Here is a 22,613-nt window from a genome sequence, read left to right as displayed (position 1 = left end):
TCTCTATATCAACACCTGTTTGTCAGTCTAAGTTTGTCTTTAGAGCAGAGTAATCACAACTATCAAGTAATGTTGAAATATATTATCAGATAATGGATTTTCTTTCAAGCTTCAATCACAAGTTTCTGGCGAACATTAACAGGAGAAGGATCACAAGATAGTTCAGGCAACCTCTTATTCTGTCATCATAAAGAGCCACAAAGCAGAATGACTTTCAGCCCTCTCGTATACTTCCAATGCCCTTTTGCTCATGTAGACGTCCATTCTAGGCTCTGCTACTACGGGGAGCCTCGGCCTATGTGGACGAGACACAAAAGCATAGATTCCACCGGTTTCACAGCGTTATCTCAGGGTGTTTGTCAATACTAACGGCCGGCTAAACTGCGTCACACCCTCCTGTTTTGATTGAGTCCCACACTCTGTCATATTGCATCCAGGAATCTCGGCAGGACGGCAGGAAAGCATGTGAGATAGCCTTTCCAGATGAACAGATGTTTCCATCTTACCATGGCCTTGCAGCAAACTTGAAGATCACTCCCACATGGTGAAAGGTCTAGAACATAAGCCATACATCAGACGCCAAGGGACTTTTCTGCTTCGGTTCCCATTAAGCGCCCCGGCGCCGAGGGCAGCCGGATGGGGGTTACATCTGGGGAAGAAGTACAGCCAGATCCCACCCTGGAGTGGTACTGCATATTACACCAGATTGCATGCAGCCTTTATCTTTGTCCTTCGCGACCTGCTGAGCCGGGCACTCCAGCGCGAGGCTAGCTGAACGTCAATGGTGGAATATAGGCCAGCTGTGTGGAACTTTTTGATGGAATGGTGTTCAATATATCACTTATTCTCGAAACTCAGCGCCTAATGAAGGAGACTGAGCTATTTCTTCGCCCAGATGCAATCTCCGTAAACAGCTCTCCCACGTGCCATTCTGGAGATGCCGCAGGGGGGGCCGTCAATAGTGGCAACACACTGCAGATTCAGCCGCGGCAGCTCCCTTTACCCAAATTAAAGCCAACGGTGATTCTCCGATCGCCAAGTCGTTTGATCGGACGGATATCTAGGCAGCTACAATATCATTACATGATTCTACATGTTGTTCCCCGCATAGACGCTGTATATCGACAAAAAATGTATGCCTTATGCTATGCCCACATTCCGCGGGATGTCGAGGAATAAGCAGCATTTCCGGCCCCATAAGCCGTCGATGACTGCATACACGTATTGTGCAGAATACGCCCTTGAATGATATCAAATTTCGAAAGCCTATCCAGAAAAAGAAAACGACAAAAGTGAGCCCAACACTTCTATTTTAAGGGCCCAGATAGCCAATTGATAGGCAATCTATGCTGATGGCAATGCCAACGGCTTGCGCTCCCCCAGCCACGGCGATTCTCATGGCTAGAGGCGGGCTCTTCTTCTGCCGTCTTACTTACATTCGCCTCTTCCATCCTCCTCACTTCTGACTGTCAGAATACTGCGGGGTCAGCCCAGAGTCCTACGGGAGGAAGACACGCAGTCTGCCAAGTTCTGTTCCTCGCTTCGTTTATCAAGAGCGAGGCGCATACGAAGAGTCTCGGCTCAAATACGCCCTCACTCGCCGTCGTGGGGCCCCAGAAGGAGCCTTATCCTGGCCCGCATGCAGAAAGGAACGTTGGCCCTCAGCCATACGCTGGGCTTTACTGCAACGTCGAATCCATATTGGCATTGGCTTCTGTTTCAGCCCTTCCTGCGGATCCGCCAAGCGATGGAACGCAGATTAGGGGGAAGCGCAGCCGGTTTCCCTGATGATGTTGCATTCCTTGGGTAATTCACACGGTGACCCTTGAGCTTGTAGGATGAAGTTCTCCAAGTGTTATAGTATATCACCGTTACATTGTGGTTAACTCGAGTGTCTCAGTCCTTCTGGTAGATTATACTATACAAATCCAGAGTGAAGCTCTATGCCGTTGGTGATTCACTTCTGGTTTAAGAGCGTTGACTGTATCACCATCAAACATGGCGTCCTCGTACGGCACTCATACCCCGGCTCGCAAGCTAAAAGATTCCTGCGATCTGTGTTCAGCATCCAAGCTGCGCTGCAACAAGCAGAAGCCCACGTGCGCTCGTTGCGCAAGTCTCAATCAACCATGTTCCTACAGTCCAGCCCGACGAGCCGGAAGGCCGCATCGTGTGCGGGAGAAGAGCCAGCAGCAGAGCTTGGAGATGTCAGTTGACAGCACGATGGAGTCCGTGGGAGACTGCAGCAGCAGCCGGGAGATGAGCCTCGATTTTTCCGCATTGTTCGGCCTGCAATCAACAAGATATGATGGTAGTCATCAACAGCAACAACAACCACAACAACAACGACAAGCAACTGAGCACTTATCGTGTCAAGCCCCTTCTCAAGATAGGGGGAGCGGCGACTGTGCCAGAATTGCCATGACAATCTTGGAGCAACTGGATATTGCCAGACAGAGAGCGAATCATACATCGGTGAGCTCAGCAACCACGGATGCGTGCCAGAGGCTCTTGACAATATTGGTATGCCCATGTTCAGAGCAGCCAGGTGTAGCGCTTCTCGTGGCATGCGGATGTATCTCCCTAATGGACACGGTCCATCACTGCCATGTTCTTCAAAGCGCGCCAAGTCAAGAGATGCCGACAAGGACAACACCAACCCCCAGCCCAGAAAAGGACCTATCCGCTTGGCATAGACCGTCATCTTCTAACAACAACAACAACAACAACAACAACAACAACGGCCAGGGAGTCGAGCAGCTGGCAAAGATTGCCAAGGTCATCTTGCAGTTTACAGACAGATACTCGCAAGAGCCAAAGGGAGGCGCTGCCTGGACGCAAACAACGTGGCTGGTTGCACCCATTGCAGCATTGCTCCGGTTGAGATTGCAAACTGTCACTCACCAAGCGGCGAAGAGCCTAGTATTTTGATGAGGAGGATTCAGCGACTCTTGACACACAAAGAAGAGGTTTCCAGTTGACATGAGGGTAGCCGGCAGAATTTCTTTAGTTATGATAGACCTTTTGCCTTTTGACTGTAGCAATAGATAAACTGTTCTCGACACTAATAGGCTCCTACCCACATGTGTCTGGCTCTAGTTTCGCAGAGACACGGAGTCAAGGGATGCATCTGTCCTGCATTACATCAGGGGCAATCTCTCAATGTCATCCTTCCCAGAAGTAACATCTTGACAGGACGCAAGGAGAAGTATAATACAAAGTTACATATGTCAAAGAGGCAAAAAGACAAAAACATACAACAGCCGGTGTTCGCCAGTGGTCACCCACCTGACTACTAATCTGCCTCTCATTAGCTTGACTCTGGGAGAGCGGACGGGATCCCGTATACTCTAATGGATATGGTCGTATGTGACAGTCAGTGTCTTGCCTGCGATCATAACGACTGCCGAGCGTAGGACCGGCCCTGTTTACTAATGCCTAGAAACAAAGCGAGTGGTTGCAAGAAACTATTTCATTGTAATGCTATCTAGAATTTATCTGCTCGTAACCTTCACGCTCTGAAAATCAGCGTTTTTCTCGGTCGAAAACTCATAGCAAGCGGCCTGTACATCCGTCGAGAGCGGTTGGTTGGGTCAGGCTATGCAAACCTCTCAAGCACCAGGCAGAGGGTTGCCCCCGATGTATCGTGGAAACCCTTGGAAACTAAGCCACAGCTCGCCAGTTCCAGGCTGCCCACCGACAATCTCCTTCTCGCGGCTCTTGAGCTCCTCAACGTCCCAGGCAGAGAAGACAAGCTTGCCATTGAGGAACTTTGCCTCAGAAGAAGCAATCCAGACGAGGAAGTCAGCTGGCAGAGAGACTAAAGAAGAGAAAGAGATTAGCACGTTAGATTGACGCACTAGCCGTTGTAGTACTTACTGTCGTCATAATCAAAGGGCAGCTTGGTAGTCTTGGACAACTGCGCGGACATGGCGGTGTCGAGGAAGCCGGGGTGCACGTGGTGGAGGCGCACTTGAGGGTTCTCGGCAGCGAAGGATTGCAGGAGCTTGACAGCCGCCATCTTGCTGCTCACGTAGGCAGCCATCCCGGGGAAAGGAGGGAACAAGATACCCGCAGTGGTGAGATTGATGAAGGTGAGCTCCCTGTCCTTGTTGGCCAAGACGGCAGCCTGCGCCACCACCAGCGTTCCCACGACGGTCGTCTTGTAGCCATCGAGGAAAGTGGTAGGGTCTGCTTCAACAAGAGGAACAACAGGGGCCAGAACACCAGCGGCGTGAATCAGAATGTCGATGCCGCCAAACTCGGCTGCCACCTTGTTGAAGACTTCACGAACAGCTGGTGCGTCGCAGAGCTCGGCGTTGTGAGTCTGCACCGCAACGTCGGCGTTCTTAGAGCGCACGAGGGCCGCAGTTTCGGCCAAGGCGTCAGAGCGGCGTCCAAGGAGAATAAGAGCCCGCGGCCCTGAGACAGCATAGGAAGCGGCAGTGGCGCGACCAATACCGCCAGAGGCACCAGTGATCACAACGACCTTGCCATTAGTCGACAGGGCAGGCGAGCTAGGAGAGATGGCAGGGTAGGAGGTTGAGTGAGTAATCTTGGTGTAGGAGAGCGGCGGCGGTGCCATTGTGTCAAGCCGTGTGTCCAAGGCGGAAGAGTTTAGTGACGAGGGGTTATGTTGACTGGGAGCTGACTCTTTTTACAACAAGAAGCAGCCAAAGATGGAAGAAAGCTTTTGATATCGAAGTAGGTGTGAAAGGTAAGATGCTCTGACACTGACAACACCGATTATTCTATCAACCTTTATAGCTAAAACAATCCAACAGCCGTACGTCTTCTCTCTCCATGGCCAACATATCGAACAACTTGAGCAATCCTCCGAGAGACACTGTGTGATGTAATATTCGGAGGAATGGTCGACACGCAGTTACATTGCGTTAGTGCTGCCAAAGGATCCTTCTGCTGCGTTGGTCGTAAGTGCGATGGCCCTCAAATGTGCGTTGGCTCATGCATGTTCCCACGAGGAAAATTGCCCGCAGCCCCCAATCATATCGAGAGGGGGATCCTTTGTCGCTCTCCGCGCCTTTTCGCACAACCCGTGAATTTGGGGCTGACGGCAAGCGAGTGCGAGCCAGCAGCTGCGCCTCTGATACGGCTGAGAGAAGACTGCGGAGAGAGGATTGGCATTAGCGACGTGCATATCGGCAAATGTTTCAGCTGATAGGCTTGCCACTATCTCGAGAAGCGTGCGTGTCTGGTACGGGTACTATGCTGTACGCAGAAGGGATGAAGAAGTCATCTTGATAGGCCTGCGATCATGCCTATGTATATAGCATCAATCTCATCGTATGTTGAACAGTACATGTAATGCCATTACGCTGATACGCGCCGATATACGTTCACTCTTTGATCATACCGCACTCAGACAGACCTTCTCTTACAGCCGAAATGGACGCCGCGGACGGATATGAGCGTGGAACTTCTCTGCCGCCTCCAGGCGCATCGATGGATGACTTCTTGGATGTTGAGAGCTTTGTTACGTCCGTTGCAGACCTTCTAACCCCTCCCGATCTCAACGCATTCAACTTTGACCGCAAAGATCTATCCCCCAAGTGGCTCAACGACGTCTTCTCAATCACACCTAGAACAACCACCGAGCCTGTGCCTCCATCAACAGCGGAGATCTCGGACATCCCATCACAACCGAGAGCCACATCTTCGGAGATTCAGAAGTGCCGAAACCCTCAGGGTCTCTGCCTTAGCCTGGCTACAGGGCTGCTCAAGTCCATGCACTCCTGCTCCCCGTCCTGCCTCCTCGGCCTCGGCATGGGCAGCCAGCACGGAGAGCCGCCGCTCTCTCGGGCAGTCGACACTGTCCTGTCCACCAACTACGAAGCGCTACGGGCCATCCGTGGCTTCATCCGGTGCCCCTGCTACGCAAGCCCACAGCTGCAGCTTCTGGTGACCGTCATGTGCGCTGAGGCCATCGCGTGGTACTGGCGCATTATCGACACGTATAGCAGCCGCTGCGGTAGCACGAGCTTGGACGGTGGCGTCCGGCTTGCGGAGAGGGTCGAGATGTCCCGGAAGTCATTCTTCATTGGCGATCAGTGCTTGGAGAGCCGTCTCGAGGCGACCCTCATTAGCCAGGTAGTTGCGAGTAGACTGCAGGAACTGGAAGATCTGATCGGGGACATTTCTTGGAATACGGAGCAATCTGCCGCAACCAGCAGCGAGCCAAGAGGCCATCCGATGTATAATGCGGTGCATATAAGGATGGATGCCTTTCTGAATACGCAGCTAGCGGCAGTTCGACGGGAGTTGCTCAAGCTACGCGATGGCTCTCAGGGGCATCATGAGGAGAGTACTGGTCAGGGATATACTCATGGGGCGACTTCGAGATGAAGCTGTGAAACTACTCTTGTGCGATTACATACTGGGAGCTGGCAATAATAGAGCTTGGAAACATTGATACAGAGTCTGTTTTCACTCGTATAGTCCAATCACTCCTTCATTAGCTAGGTAGAGCGCTGAATTGATTTACACAATAGAAGACACAATCAGCCTGGTCGTCGATATGTGTACGCGTCTACCTCCAGCGACTGGTGTTGCTGACGATATCTGACAGATAGGGGAATGTTGATCTCCACGAAGGATTCTTTCGTCAAAATTGAAATGCGACTTGTTTTCATGTTTTCAATCCTCCACGCAGTACCCCATCAATCCGTCAAGCGCTTGGCAGGGGTCTTCCCCAAAGCCAAACGTAACCTTTTCAGCTCCCCTGAATCCTTCGATCCATTTTGCCTGATAGTATACTTGATCAGCACTAATATCTGCCGATTCCTGAGATATGATCGGGATCCGAGAATCCCTGTCGCTTACATGCGATGGGCGGAATAGCTTCAACCACCAAGGAATCGGTGGGATTCAGGATTGTCCTCTACAATACCACACTACACATAGTCCTCGGGACTCGCCGTGGAGACGTCGCACCGGGACTTAGCCTCATCGTAAGATCTCTTCGGAGTCCGTATCTTATGTTGCCCTTGCCGATACCCGGACCCCTTTTTACTGTTATCAATGGGGGCGGTAGTACTGCCCCCAATGGCACTGGATATTGCCACAAGCGGTCATGAAGCTCTGTGGCTTGCGTTGTACGAGTACTAGAGCTATGGTGCAGAATCCATCCTTTGGGGGTTGGGCATCCCTTGGATCCGTGACAGCCTCACTTCCGGTAATAGCTGGATCAGACAGCTACCACACGAGAAACAACACCGGACATATATAAATGTAGCCATAGACTAAAAATCATATGTTGATAGAGAACAGAACACTGAGAAACATTCTTTGTATCTGGAACAGGGGCTGGCGAGCTACTTAGTCTCTCTTTTTCGTCCATTTCCCATCCTGAGTGGTTCATTCTCCTCCGTGGCTCCTGGCAACGGGGTACAGCTTGAGGGCAATACAAACATCAAGATGTATTCATTTGTTCTTTGTTTACTTGCCGCAGTTCAAGCTGCGTCTGCATCCGCTACTCAGACATGCAAGACACTCGATGCCAAACTCCCCGGCCGTGTTTCTTACCCAGACAGCACCGCATACAATGCTTCCATCTCGTCGTATTACAGCGGCCAGGAACGAGACCTGAACCCCGGTTGCATATTCAGGCCTACCAGTACCGCTGAGGTCTCTCAGTTCATCAAGCTAGTGACCTCAAGCGGGAACACTCAGTTCGCTGTGCGAGGTGGTGGCCACACCCTCTGGCCCGGTGCCGCCAATGTCAAAGGCGGCATCACTGTCGATATGCGTGCGATGAACAATTTGACGTTGAGCAAAGATCACAAGATTGCTCATCTCGGAGCTGGAGCTGTCTTTAGTGATATCTATCCCCAGCTTGTGCCCTATAACTTGACTGTTATGGGAGGTCGAGTTCCAGGCATTGGAGCAGGAGGCTTCGTCACTGGAGGTATGTCATTGATGAGGAATCGTTGTCAAAAATAGCGGTGGCTAACCCGAGACCAGGTGGTATCACGTTTCTATCTCGTCGAAACGGCTTCAGCTGTGACAACGTCTATGGCTATGAAGTTGTTCTCGCGAGCGGAAAAGTCGTGTATGCCACACAGAGTTCTAATTCCGACCTTTGGCTTGCCCTGAAGGGCGGATCAAACAACTTTGGCATCATCACTCGCTTTGACCTTGCTGCTTTTCCGATGGGCAACATGTGGTACAGCGACCTTAGCTACAACTACACGGACAGTATATTGTCGGCCAATGCCAAGGCCTTCAGCAATTTCATGAAGCCTGCCAACTACGACAGCGCCGCCATGATGGGACAGTTCGTGTACTACACGAACCAAGGGTTCGGCGTGTCTAATGCCATGTGGTATATCGAGGATGTTGCCAGTCCAAAAGTTTACGATGCCTTTACCAAAATCCCTAACCTGGGCGGCGTGTCGGAGCTTGCCACTGTTGACCAAGTCGTGAATAACTTCGGGGAGAATCTTCCAGTAACCACCGGCCGGTAAGGACACCCGGCTTTGACATTTATCTATAGTCTCATCTAATCGTTCTGAATCATCTAGATCCTATCAACTCACCTTTACGTTCAACAACCCTCCTGCTGCCGTCTACCTGCAGCTGATCAAGATTTGGGAGAAGCGTATTACGGCACTCTCAAAGGTCGAGGGACTCTTCATCGAGTTCCTCTTCCAGCCTCAGCCTGTCACCAATGGCACCAACATGTTTGGTCTGACCCCTGGAAAGACTGATTACGTGCTCATCGACATGACGGCCGCCTACGACAACGCATCCGACGACGCCCTGGTTGAGTCTGTTATCAACGACATTGTGAAGCAGCAGCGTGCACTGTTGAAGTCGAGCAAATACCTTGTCGACTTTATCTACCTCAACTACGCCGACATCTCGCAAAACGTGCTCAGCACCTGGGGTGCCAGCAATCTCGCAAAGCTGCAGGCTGTCAGCAAGAAGTACGATCCCAAGGGCGTGTTCCAAACTAGATCTCCTGGCGGGTATAAGCTGTTCAAGAAATGAGGGCAGTTGTCACTTTGACAAGTTTTGTCACTGTTATCAATATTGTTGGAAATTTAGACAGGATGTGTTCTCTTCGATTAGAGAAATTAGACATGCGTGTAACTCTTTAAGAATATGGGCTGGGAAGCTTTCCCTTTTATGTTTGTTATGTAGAGGGTTGTCAGACTATGAGATAGTTGATATTAACTCTCCAAGAACCTAGATAGGTTTACGTATCGTTCTTATAAACGCCGCACTCATATACCCTACTTTCGGATTTGGCAACTTTCTCTACGCGATAGATTCTTCCCTTATGCTAAATGTCAATCTAGGGCCGCCCCTAAACATAATCAGAATACGCATATTAACTATCGCTTTAGATAGTCCTAAGCGAAGCTGTAAAGCAGCAGAGCGCAGGGATTACTAGAGTGTTTACTACTTCTAGCTTTACTTAGTTATTAATTTAGCTTCTCTTAAACAGCTAGGGAAGTTAAAAAAAAAGTTAATTAGTAATTAGTCCTTTTTATTATTTTACTGCTTTTATAATATATTTAAGATATTATTTTATAATATTTTTATAAGGCTAAAGTTAGTATTATAATATAGCAGTTATAGTATTATAAAATTCCTTAGCATTTATATACTTAATTAATAACTTTAAATGCTATATTATATGCCTATACTCTAGAGTATTAAAATAATAGTTATATTAAAAAAAGCAGTGCTTTTTAAGCTTTAGAATAATATAAATCTTATCTTTTAAAAATGCTTATATAATATAAGAAATATATCTTAAGTAAATAATCTTAATAAGGTTTTTTAAAGTTAACTAATTAAAGCTTTTAAATTTAGTTATATAATCTTATATACTTAATAATATAATATAACCTATAGTAAATGCATTTTTAAATATAATCTTATAATTTAAATTTTATTATACTTTTTACTTTTATTAAGGCCTTTTAGAGTATTATTAATAGCATTAATAGCATTAATAATATTAATAGCATTAATAGCATTAATAATATTAATAGCATTAATAGTATTAATAGTATCTCTTATAGTATTATTAATACTATTATTAATAGTAGCCTTAATATTATAGCATTTATAGTATTTACTGCCCTTTTATTACTTAATCCTTTTAATAATTAAGGCCTTAAGCCTTTTAAAAATGCCTTAAATATTCTTTTATAGCAGTATATATATTATAAAAAGCTAAAGTATAAAAATGCCTTTATTTACTTAAAAAAGCTAAAAGCTTTTATTTAAAAATGCCTTAATTACTAAAAGTAGTAAAAGGCTTTATTTATAAGCTGCTATATTTATTCTTTATTATCCTTTTATTATTACTTTTATTAATATTTTTATAAATCTTTAAAGCTATTAAAAGCTTGTTTATATTAAGTAAATATATAATTAGTAGTATATAGTCTTTTAAATAATTATAATACTAAGGCATCCTCCTTACTCTTTTATAAAGTATTACTCTTTAGCTAGCTTTTAGTATTACCTTTAATATTACTTTTAATACTATTTTATATATTATAAGCTTTTCCTTTATAACTATTCCTAGGCTTTTAACTTAAGCTATAAGTAAAGTATAGTTTTTTTACTATAATATAAATCTAAATAATACCTTTTAAGAATAAGAAGCTTATTATAAAAAGGCATTTATTTAATATAAGCATTATATAGCTTAATATACTAAAGAAGTTCTCTTTTTTATACTAGTAATATTATAGCTTATAGCTTTATTATAATCTTAAGCCTAATAGGCGTTTAAGTATCTTTATTTTAGTATAAACGCCTTTAAAAGTAAGGCAAGCTAAAGAGCTTATAAAAGCTAAAAAGCTTATAAAAGCTAAAGAGCTTATAAAAGCTAAAGAGCTTATAAAAGCTAAAGAGCTTATTTAAGCTAAAGAGCCTATAAAAGCTAGGGAGCTTATTTAAGTTAAAGACCTTTTAAAAGCTAAAGAAGTAAATTTATAATAATATCTAGTCCTGCTTTTAATAAAGCTTATAACCTTAATATATCTTTCTTATAGTAAATGCTTTTTTCTTAGCACTCTTAAAGTTATAGTATTATACCTATACTTACTATCCTAAAGCCTATTTAGCTAAATATTTTATTTTAAAAAGATCTTAATGCTATTACCCTTATACTATTTAATTAATAGCTTATTTACACTTAGTAAGTATAAATTAACTTATATTAAATAGAATTTTACTTTTATTATTAAACTAAGTAATTTAATTAATAACTTATATAAAGCATTTACTATTAATATTATAAAAAAGATAATAAATATAGTATAAGTAAACCTTTTTTTTATTTTATAATAAATAACCTAGACTTTAATAATATTCCTAGCTATTTACTTAACCTTTTTTAAATAAAGGAGATGCTTATTATATATATTTATATTTATATCTAGGTGTTTTAATATAAAGGCTAATAATATAAATATTATAACTATATTATTAATTTCCTTTAAAATATTAGCAGTATATATATATAGCTTTTTTTACTTTTACTTAATCTTAATATTATTATCCTATACCTAGCTAATAAAATAAACTAGGCTTATATAATATATTAATTCTATATATAATTTTAAGTTTACTAGTTAGCTATTTAATAATAGCTTTTTTTCTTAAAGAAGAACTATTTAGGCTATAGTAATATACTTATTAATAAAGATTAGTTAAGCTAGCTACTTTAAGATAGTAATATCTCTTAGTAAGTCTTAAATTATTAATAAGCTAAAGTTAATATTAAAGATATCCTTAATAATAATAATATACTAAATAATAATTTTAATACTACTACTATTCTTAATCTTATTATAGCCTAAGCTAATCTTAATTAACTTTATATTAAGCTAAAAGGCTAGGTTTAACTACCTTTTAAGTAAATTCCTTTATAATCTTAGCTAGTATCTTAAATATCTTAGCTATAGTAATAGCAGCTATTCTTATATATACTTAAGATTTATTTAACCTTATTAAATAAGTTTAATTACTTTTAACTCTTTTTATCTTTAGTATTCTTAACTTTATATCTTAAAGGCTAGGCTAACTTTATATAGCTATATTAAAGACTAATTACTTATTAATAATACCTTACTTTTATTATAAAATAGTATAATAAATAATTTATAAAATACTTATAATTTTAATATATAAGGTTTAATATATATATAAGATTATTAATTAATACTTATAATGCTTTTTATATTAAAAGACTAGGCTAGGCTATATAGTATATACTTATTATAAATAATATTTATAAAGCATTTAATAATAATACTTTAAAAGCCTAAATGCTTTTAAACTTTATTATTTAATATTTAAAAAGTCTTTATAAAACCTATCCTTATTAAAGCAGTAAGCAGTATAAGCTAAAGGCTATAGTATATACTCTTAGCTGCCTTAAGACTTTTTTTATATTTTTTATTATTAATAATTATTAAAAAAGCTTATATAAGTATCTCTTTTATTTTAATACTTAATAGGCTGCTTTAAATTATAATAGGCTAAGGATTTTAATATAGAATTTTAAAAATAACCTATATATTACTATATATTATTTTAATTACTGCTTTAAGATATTTTTTTAAATAGTTATTCTTTTTAAGCTATAGATCTTAAAGTATTAGTATTATTATAAATAGCAGGCTAAAAGAAGTATATATATTTATAGCCTTTATTAAGCTAATAGAAGTCCTTTTATTAACCTTTTCTTTATATTAAATTACTAGGCCTTTATAAATTATTAAGGCCTATTTATAAATATATTAAATTTATAGCCTAAGTATAATAATTTTTAAAAAAAGGGTAATCCTCTTACTTAATACTAGTAAAAGCCTACCTTTTAATTACTATTTAATATTATTAACCTTATCTAAGTATATAAATGCTTAAAGGCTTATTATCTTTACTAATACTATCTCCTTAATAAAAGGCTTATAAATAGTAAGGTTTATTATTTCTATTTTTTATAAAAATTATATTAAAGGCCTATCCTTTTTTAAAACTTTAACCTAGCTTACCTTACTTTTAATAAAGTATATAATAATACTTAGCTAAATAATTATAATTAGCTTTTTATACTAGCTTAGCTTATTAATTATAATATCTCCTTTATAATAAGCGCTTATATTATTCTCTTATATATTACTAAATATATTAATAAAGTAAAGATATATAGTATATTATATAAAAATATAGCTAAGTTTATTTTTTTAATAGTTAAGAGTAACTAGCTATTAATAAGCTTTATAATAAAGTTTATAAATAAGCTTATTATAAAAAGAGATTAATTAAGCTAAAAGGTTTATTATCTTTTATTAAACTTACTATTATAAAAAAGCATATATATTACTTTAACTATAGATTATTAGCTAATTAAGGCATAGCTTTATATTAAGGTTATTAAAAAGAGCAGTATTTAACTAGTCTAGTTAATATATAAAAAGTATTTTAATTAGCTAGGTAAGTTTAAGAATATAAGCTATTTTATATAGCTTATAATAATAAACTAAAGTAAAGTAAGGCTATTCTTTATAAAAGTAAAGGCCTAGGTGCTTAATTACTTCTTTTAGTATTATCTTAATAAAAAGGTAAATAAGTATAAATAGTATTATTATATATATCTAATACTTAACTATAGCTATTATAATCTAGCTAGTCTTTTATTTATAAAAGGTATATAATTTAATAACTTTTAAAAGGCATTTTAATATTATATTAAGCTATATTTTAATACCTATTTTAATAATTACTATTTTAAGCTTCTTTTACTATTACTAAAGGAATTTAAAAAAGAGAAGTAAGATAATAAAGCTATAGCTAATATAAAATAGCAGTAGCTTATATAATAATTACTTAATCCTAAGCTTAAGGTTAAGGATATTAAAATACTTAAAAACTGCTTTATTAATATTTTATATAATTAGCGCTTTTATATTAAGTAATACTTTAACCTTTTAGCTTTTAGTTATTAATACTAAAAGTAGCTATATAATAATAAAGTTATTATTATAAAAGATATTATAATAAATATAAAGATATAGCGCCTAAACCTTAAGCAGCGCCTAGTTTTTAATTTATTTATTAACTATTTTTAAAACTAACTTAATCTTTTAAAGCTAATACCTCTGCCTTTTTATATTTAAATTAATAGCCTTAGTAGTATTAGTAAGTCCTTTTTTATTAAGGCGATTTTTATAAAGCTATAGTAAATAGTGCCTTTTAACTAGTAGATTATAGCTAGGGCTATACTTATTAATATAATAGTAAATACTATTAATAGTATTATATTATACTTATTATTATACTTACTAGTTTTTAAGATACTTAATAAGCTGCTTTTTTTATTTATTATTAATACTACTAACCTTTATAGTAAATTATATTATATTTAGTATTTAATTATTAATAAAAAGTTAATAATTAGTTTATAAACTATAGTATATATTAATTATTAACTTTAAAAGCTTTTTTTAATATATTAAGATAAGTATTTTAGTAAATATAGTATATTTCTTTTAGGTAATTTTTATTAGCTTCCCTTTATTATAAAAAGACCTTTTTATATTATAAAAGTCTAAAGTAAGATTAACTTAGCTAAAAGAAATATATATAGATTAATTAATATTATAATTAAGCTTAAGTAAGTTATATATTAAGCTAGTAATAATTAAGCCTTTTTTAAGCTTATGCTTTAAAGGCTTTATAAGAATGCCCTTATAGTTAAAGATTAGCGCTTACTATATACTAAAACCTAATATTTATTACTTTTAGCTAAAGTTAAAGAGTTTAATTTAGCTATATAAATATATCTTATAAATACCTAAGTCTAGGAATATAATTTAAAATATATAAAGAAGTTAAATAGCTTATATATTTATATTATAGCTTTTAATACTAGGCCTAAAGCAGTAAAAGCTAACTCTCTTTTTACTAGAAATCTTAATTAATGCCTTTATTTATATATTAGTATATATATTATATTAACTAAGAATATCTAGATATTTATAAGCTTAGTAAATAGTATAATAAGTTATATTTATAATATCTTATAATAAGATAATATTAATAATCCTTATATTAAATATTTAATAATTATTCTAGTTAAATTAAATTATTATAAAGGCCTTTTTTACTTTTTTAAGCTTTATTATTATAAGATTATTCTTATCTTCTAGTTTATATAAGATTTTATTAAGGGAAGTGTGCTATATACTTATACCTAGTTTTTATTAACTATAGCTTATACTATTATAGTTTATAAGTCTTAAGGATATATTATAAAGCAGGCTATTATTAATATCTTTTAGTAGGATTTTTTTATAAGACTTAGCTATATAATAGTTTTAAGAGTTAAGACTTTATAAAGTATCTTATTTAATATCTTTTTTAATCTCCTTACTATATATAGTAAAAGTAATTTAGTTAAAGATCCTTACTATTTTAATTATTAGCGCTAGATTTTTAAAATAATACTAATATTAGCTTTTATTTCCTTTACTTAGTTTTTTATATTATTTTATTATTTTATAATCTTACTGCTATAGCTTTTTTATATAGATTTAGTATTAAAATAGTATTAGTTTTCTCTTTAATAATAATATATGCTTTTTTATATATGCCTTTTTATATATGCCTTTTTATATATGCCTTTTTATATATACTTTTTTATATATACCTTTTTATATATATTTTTTTATATATGCCTTTTTATATATGCCTTTTTATATATACCTTTTTATATATATATATATATAATAACTTCTTAGATTTTATTATCTCTCTTTTTATATTTTATATAAAATAAATAATAGCTAAAAATAATTATATTAGCTAAAAGTAATTATAATAAAAGCTAAAAGTAATAATAATAATAATAACTCCTTTTTCTCTTTAATACTAGCGCCTATTTATAAAAGAGCTATTTACTTATAGTCTTTTAAGCTTTATAAGCCTTTTTATAGTTAGTGTTATTATTATTATTATTATTAGATTATAATACTAGATTATTTAAGTTAAGTATATAAATTATTAAATATAAGGCTATATAGTATTACTTTATTATTTACTTTATAATTAGCATAAAGTATAGTAAGTAGTTATAAGTTAAAGAGATACCTTTTTATTATTTTTTATAATAGTATAATTAAGACTTTAAATAAAGGGCATAAGCTTTAAGTAATTATTAAATACTATTAGTAAAAAAGTATTAACTTAAAAGAGAAAATATACTAAGGATAGTATATATAGCTACTGCCTTTATAAACCTTATAGTTATTATAAGCTAGGTTATTTATATTTATATACTAATTAAGAGTTATTACCTTCTTACTAGCTAGCAAGCTCTTAATATAAGGCTTATATAGCAGATCTTAAAGAGCTGCTGCTATTACTGCTACTATTACTACTACTACTACTATTATTATTCTAGTTATTATCTTTTTTATCTTTTACTAAAAGTAAGTTAGCTATAGCGCTTATAAATATAAAATAGAGGTTAATTAATAACTTTAAAAAATAAAGGCTAGGTAATAGCCTTGCCTTTACTTTTAGTATTAGCTTTTTTAAAAGGCATAATAAAATAAAAAAGGTTATAATAATAATAATAATAATAATAGTAATAATAATAAAAAAGAAAGAAGAAAAAGGCAGAAAAAGCAGCTTTTTTATCTCTTTTTTTAATATATAAAGGCGCCCTTATTTAATACTATTATAATATGCCTTTATTTAATATAATATATATATTTTATTATTCTATTATTATATATATTATAAAAAAACTTTTAAATAGTAGTATAAATATAAAGCTATATATTAAAAGGCATTAAAACACTAAGCCTTTTATTATTTAATTAAAGCAGTAATATTATAATAACCTTTTTTAAGCCTTATATATATAAGTATTATAACTTATCCTTTATAAGTAATAATATCTCTTCTTTTTATAATATTAGCTAGATATTAATATTATAATTAGTATAATAGTTTAAAAAGGGTAGCAGCCTTTAGCTATTATATTAATTATATATATACCTGCTCTTTATATATAAGATATTTAATAAAATAGCTAAAGTAATAACACTGCCTTATAATAAAGCGCTTAACTTTTATAAAAGCAGTTAAAAAAGAGGCTTTAAGCCTTCTTGCCTATATAAAAGCTAAGTATTATAAAATAAATAACTAGGTCTTTAAATCTAGCTTATAGTATATTAAAGCTAGTATATAAAGAGTTTTTGCCTTTTTACTATTCTAGCTATCTTTTCTTATAATAAAATAACCTTTATAAGTAGCAGATTATACTTACTAGCTAGGCTTAGGCATAGCTATAATAGCACTTAATAAAAGTAATTAAAGGTATAAGGGTATTACCTTTTTTACTATACTTATAAATATAATCTATAGCTTTAAAAGGGCCTTTAGTATTATAAAGCAGCTAGAAGGTTAAGTATTTAAATCTAGCATAATACTTCTTTTTTTATAATACTTTTAAAGCTTTTTAATAATAATAATAATAATAATAATAATAATAATAATAATAATAATTATAAAAAGGGCAGTAAGGCATAATATTAATTTTCTGCTAATAAGGCGCTAAAGCCGCTCTCTCTGCAGCTTTGCTTAGGCCCCTTTAAACGCTTTAGCAGGCATTAGTCTTGTATTTAAGTTAGTGTCTCTCGGAGGAAGCACCAAGTATCGACATACTGCAGGGATATACTAGCTCTAAACAAGCGCTTACCTTCGTGACAGGCGATCCGAGCAAAAAATCTTCACAACTAACTCATACGACGCACTATGTAGATACCGGAGGTGTGCCGTGACGAAGCCTTCGGTCTGATTGGACGTGAGAGTATTCACCGGCAAGAAACAAACCGTGATAAATCGATGGCTCGTCCTTGATGGAAAGATGTCCGAGAGTCCAAAATTCTCCGATGCGGCTCCTTGGGAATGGCTGGAAACCTCAAACAGAAGTAAATGTTCCAACTCATGCTTACAACTTGGCGGCAGGCTTCACTACAGTTGAGGGTGAGCCGCCTCGGCATAGTATTGGCCTGCAGCTCCCCGCACATCTCCTCATGCCCTTCAACCACTCAGAGTGTGAGGGGAATTCGATGGCAATTGTGACCTGAAGGATCTAGCTGTGCTCTGAGGCAGTGCTCTGAAGCAGACAGATCACAGTTCACACAACATGCAGTGGAAAGACATTCATACTACACATCCTCGTTGACGATCTTGACTCAAGAGTCCACATGCCTGTCTATTCGCTTGATGATGAGCGCTCACGCTGGTGGTCGCCATGGCGGAAACAGTCTCCAAGCGGCCCCAATGAACCTCCGCCAAAGAAACTCCCAACATACCGCATACGCGGCGTGCCAAATGGCTGGGACAAAGACAGGCTTGAGTCTTTTCTCGCTGGGAGAGTCTCTGCATCGCGACCGTCCGTACGATCTCTAGCCGTCGAGTTCCATGGACGGTCGCAGACAGCTACAGTTCAGTTCAACAGCACCAGCCGCCTGTCACTGAAGATACCCCTGCCTGTTTCTGGCAGCGAGTCTCACAGCCTGACGCTTGATCATGGCTTTTTGAGCATCACGAGCCTCTTTAACCCCTCCCCACAGGATCACAAAGTTGAGTAAGTGCATGCAGTCGGTTTCCTTTCCAATGTTCCAGCACTGATTACAGCCCCGAAGCATCATCGCCATATCTGGCCTCAGCGGACACGCATTTGGATCGTTTAAGGAGCGAAATGGAGAATACATGTGGCTGAGAGACTCCCTTCCATATGCCATCAGTGATGAGAATGGTAGGAATACCGCACGCGTCATGATATATGGCTATGAGTCAAGTCTTCCGAACAGCGACAGCTTTCAGAACCTTGAGGATCTTGGCTCTGCGCTGCACTTCACACTTCGAACGCTGGCACTCGATGGCACGTTCAAACCCGTTGTATTCATCGCTCATAGCTTGGGTGGATTGGTGGTTAAACAGGTTCGTGCGCTTATCCTACATATGTACTGTCTGGCCATATACGACACTTTCATCTCACATCATTCCAGCTTCTCATATCTCTTAGCAATTCGAGCGATGAGCTGGACAAAAAGTTACGTCGCGCAGTCTACGGAATCGCCTTCTTTGGTGTCCCGCATGACGGCATGGACATTCGTTCGCTTATTCCCATGGCCGGGGACAGGCCAAATCGATTCCTACTGGAGTCCATTGGATCCCATAGCTCGCAGGTCCTCAGCACTCAGCAACGTGAGTTCACGCAAGCTTTAGGCGGCCAGGGAGATTCCGAAATCATTTCATTCTACGAAACGCTGATGTCACCAACCGCGGTCAAGGTGTGTATCCATCGTCTAGTTGGCAAACTGTGCTAATGCCCTGTAACAGGATAAGGAGGGCAGATGGAGTATGACAGGAGAGCCAGCTGTTCTAGTATCAAAAGCATCAGCCACTCATTGCCGGCCCTGGGAGAACGGGCCCGAGCACACCTGCGCCATCCATCGGACACACTCTGAAATGGTCAAGTTTGCGGACGAAGACCCTGAGTACGACAAGGTCCTCGGCCGCATCGATAGCCTCGTCCGACGCGCAATCCTTATGCGGAGAGGTATGGAAAGCGAAGACTCGAATTGACCGCGCTTTTGATACTAAAGAGTCCACAGGTCCTATACAGCCGAATCTATCGCGGACGGAACGGGACTGCCTGAGATCACTCGCCTTCGAGCAAATGCAGAGCCGCGGCAACGACATTGATCGTGCCGTCAAAGGAACCTGCGAGTGGCTATTGAAGCACCAGAAGTGTATGAGCTGGGCCACATCTCATCGAGGTCTTCTCTGGATCAAGGGTAAGCCGGGCGCGGGCAAGTCCACGCTCCTCAAATATGCCTTGAGCAAGCAACCGAATATGCCCAGCGCCAGAGACAGTGATCTCGTACTGTCCTTCTTCTTTCATGGCCGTGGTAACGCCCTTCAAAGAACACCGCTAGGTTTATTTCGATCTCTTCTTCATCAGACGCTCAAACAGATTCCTGTAGCACTGTCAGACCTTGTCGATAGCTATCAGGAGAAGTGCAGGGAGATTGGTGCTCCGCCAGAAGCGTGGCAGTGGCATCCGGAAGAACTGTGGCATTTCCTCGAGGCTTCAATCCCGAAAATTCTCGAGCCGCGTCCGATCTGGTTGTTTGTCGACGCGCTGGACGAGTGTGGCGAAGCGGATGCGGTGGATCTGGCGATGAAGTTCAAGTCGCTGTTAGACAGCTTTTCATCCAGGACAACTCAGGGCATTCACATATGCTTCAGTTGTCGCCACTATCCGATACCACCAGATCTAGAGGGCGTACTAGAGATATGCGTCGAGGATGAGAACGGAGATGATGTTTCTACTTACGTGCGGCAAAGGCTTTCAGAGACCTTTGTCCGTGAGGCATCTTCCATTGCGGACTTGGTCACTTCCCGCGCATCAGGCGTCTTCATGTGGGCGCGGCTCGTGCTGGAGCGTGTTCTTCGCCTCGAGCGGCAGCGAGCGAGCTGGGGGACGATCCGGCATGAAATCTACTCCATTCCTCCCGATATGGACAGTCTATACCTCGATCACATCCACAGAATGGAGAACAAGGCAGCTTCCTTGAGACTCATTCAATGGCTCTGCTTTGCCGTGAAGCCGTTGTCACTTATGGAGGTGTATTGGGCCCTGGCCGTCGACGCCGATTGCCCGCACAAGTTCTTGAAAGAGTGCGGAAGCGAAGAAGATTACGGAACCGACGAGGATATGGAAAGGCGGATTATAGCTCTAAGCTGCGGACTGGCTGAGGCTGTGACCTCATCTCATACATCTGTCGTGCAGTTTATCCATCAATCCGTCAAGGACTTTTTCGTCAACAAAGGCCTGCTAGTCTTGGACCGCAGCTCAGCAACAGTCGATGAAGCCATTGGAAAAGCACATTTCTCGCTATCAAGGACATGCATCCGCTATATTTTGATGGAAGAGATCGGCCAGTCGAGAAGTGTCAACAGCGGCGAAATCGAGGCTCAGTTTCCCTTTATATCATACGCCGCTACAGCATGGACGACGCACGCGCATCAGAGCGACAGGCTGGGTGTCTCCCAAGACGACCTCCTCCAACTGTTCCGCTGGCCGTCACCCGAACTTTTGGAAACATGGGGGCGTGTTCTCAATGTGGTAGTCACAAATGTGCTTGACCGTCAACCGACAAAGACCAGTCTTGTGCAGGTTGCAGCGAGATATGGGATCTCAGGAGCACTGTCTGCGATCCTGCAAGACGACAAGCAACTCACCGAGAACGTCAATTTCCAAGATGAAGATGGCCGATCACCGCTATCGTGGGCTGCGGAATACGGTCACGAGCCTATAGTCAAGCTCTTGCTAGCCACAGGAAAGGCCGAGATCGATGCCAGTGATTGCTATTCCCAGACGCCGCTGGCATTTGCCGCAGAGTGGGGGCATGAGGCCATTGCGAAACTGTTACTCGACACAGGAGAAGTGCGAATCAACTCAAAGGACAGTCATCATCACACACCGCTCTCGTGGGCTTCAGAGAACGGGTATCCGGCTGTGGTTAAGCTCCTACTAGACACAGGACAGGCTGACGTTAATGTCGAGGACAAGTATGGACAGACATCTTTATCATTCGCTGCGGAGAACGGGCACGAAGCTATAGTCAAGCTCCTGTTGGCCGCGGATCAGGTCGTGGTTGATGCCAAAGACGTCCTGGGCAAGACACCACTGTGGTTCGCTGCTCTCAAAGGTCATGTCGCTGTTGTGAAACTCTTGCTCGACACTGGGTGGGCTGACGCCGGCATCAAGGACAAAGCAGGACGGACACCACTGGCAATGACCGCAGAAAAAGGGCATGAGGCTGTGGTTCGCCTCTTCCTTGACAAAGGGGCTGACGTTGAGTCAGCAGACGAGGAAGGCCGGACGGCGCTTTCTTTAGCAGCGGAAAGCGGGCACGAGGCCACTGTTAAGCTCCTCCATAGTAGAAGTGCTGCGCTTGATTCCAGGGACAAGCGTAATCGTACGCCTCTATCATGGGCAGCGTCCAAGGGGCGCCAGGCTGTGGTTGCTTTCCTACTGGATGGAGGGGTGGAACTGGATTCCAAGAGCTCCTTTGATCAGACGCCTCTATCGCTGGCTGCGGCAAATGGGCACGCGAACGTCGTTGCCCTCTTGCTTGACAGAGGCGCCGCGGTCGATATAAAGGAGGATGATGGCCGAACGCCACTGTTGCGGGCTGCTCGACGAGGGCACGAGGAGGTGGTCAGATTGTTGCTCGAGAAGAATGCAGATGTTGATGCCACAGATCAGGAGGATGAAACGGCTCTTTCATTGGCCACGAGGTACGGGCATCAAAAGGTGGTTGAGTTTCTGCAAGCACATGCCATAACTTCTCCTGGCTCCCCTCATGAGCCTCCTTCTCATCCTGGCTCTCCTTACAACCTAGGCCCAAGCAGTCTAAGCCCAGGCAGCTTAACCCCAAGCTTACGGAGCCTGTCTTCCTCTTAATATTTACTAAAGAACTCATTCTTGTAATACCAGAAGTGCTATATGCTGCCAGTAACGGGGTCTGTTT

General features: G+C 39.6%; 6 protein-coding genes across 6 annotated transcripts; 5 read left to right on the top strand and 1 right to left on the bottom strand.

Annotated features, from left to right (window-relative positions):
- Window positions 1–1,998: 1,998 nt before the first annotated feature.
- Window positions 1,999–2,931, top strand: BBK36DRAFT_1177659 (hypothetical protein; the record flags this gene model as incomplete). Its single annotated transcript, XM_024896079.1, has 1 exon — window positions 1,999–2,931. One exon carries the CDS (start codon window positions 1,999–2,001, stop codon window positions 2,929–2,931), a length of 933 nt encoding a protein of 310 aa, XP_024748182.1.
- A 680-nt stretch (window positions 2,932–3,611) lies between these two features.
- On the bottom strand, window positions 3,612–4,585 carry BBK36DRAFT_1161019 (cellulase signal transduction associated dehydrogenase; the record flags this gene model as incomplete). Its single annotated transcript, XM_024894340.1, has 2 exons — window positions 3,612–3,820; window positions 3,880–4,585. The coding sequence occupies 2 exons, from the start codon at window positions 4,583–4,585 to the stop codon at window positions 3,612–3,614; spliced, it is 915 nt and encodes a 304-aa protein (XP_024748181.1).
- An 821-nt stretch (window positions 4,586–5,406) lies between these two features.
- On the top strand, window positions 5,407–6,363 carry BBK36DRAFT_1177655 (hypothetical protein; the record flags this gene model as incomplete). The annotated part of the gene is made up of 1 exon (XM_024896078.1): window positions 5,407–6,363. One exon carries the CDS (start codon window positions 5,407–5,409, stop codon window positions 6,361–6,363), a length of 957 nt encoding a protein of 318 aa, XP_024748180.1.
- Window positions 6,364–7,434: 1,071 nt separating this feature from the next.
- BBK36DRAFT_1122899 (FAD-binding domain-containing protein) lies at window positions 7,435–9,009 on the top strand (the record flags this gene model as incomplete). Its single annotated transcript, XM_024890992.1, has 3 exons — window positions 7,435–7,924; window positions 7,981–8,479; window positions 8,541–9,009. The coding sequence occupies 3 exons, from the start codon at window positions 7,435–7,437 to the stop codon at window positions 9,007–9,009; spliced, it is 1,458 nt and encodes a 485-aa protein (XP_024748179.1).
- Window positions 9,010–18,006: 8,997 nt separating this feature from the next.
- Window positions 18,007–19,656, top strand: BBK36DRAFT_1170527 (hypothetical protein; the record flags this gene model as incomplete). Its single annotated transcript, XM_024895458.1, has 5 exons — window positions 18,007–18,045; window positions 18,330–18,652; window positions 18,711–19,008; window positions 19,077–19,361; window positions 19,411–19,656. 5 exons carry the CDS (start codon window positions 18,007–18,009, stop codon window positions 19,654–19,656), a joined length of 1,191 nt encoding a protein of 396 aa, XP_024748178.1.
- Window positions 19,657–19,750: 94 nt separating this feature from the next.
- On the top strand, window positions 19,751–22,601 carry BBK36DRAFT_1170528 (hypothetical protein; the record flags this gene model as incomplete). The annotated part of the gene is made up of 3 exons (XM_024895459.1): window positions 19,751–21,325; window positions 22,097–22,380; window positions 22,580–22,601. 3 exons carry the CDS (start codon window positions 19,751–19,753, stop codon window positions 22,599–22,601), a joined length of 1,881 nt encoding a protein of 626 aa, XP_024748177.1.
- Between the last annotated feature and the right edge of the window lie 12 nt (window positions 22,602–22,613).

Source organism: Trichoderma citrinoviride, assembly GCF_003025115.1.
Source record: "Trichoderma citrinoviride strain TUCIM 6016 unplaced genomic scaffold BBK36scaffold_10, whole genome shotgun sequence".
NCBI classification, from domain to species: Eukaryota; Fungi; Ascomycota; class Sordariomycetes; order Hypocreales; family Hypocreaceae; genus Trichoderma; species Trichoderma citrinoviride.
Note: the sequence above shows the minus strand (reverse complement) of the source record. Positions and strands in the feature narration are given on the sequence as shown.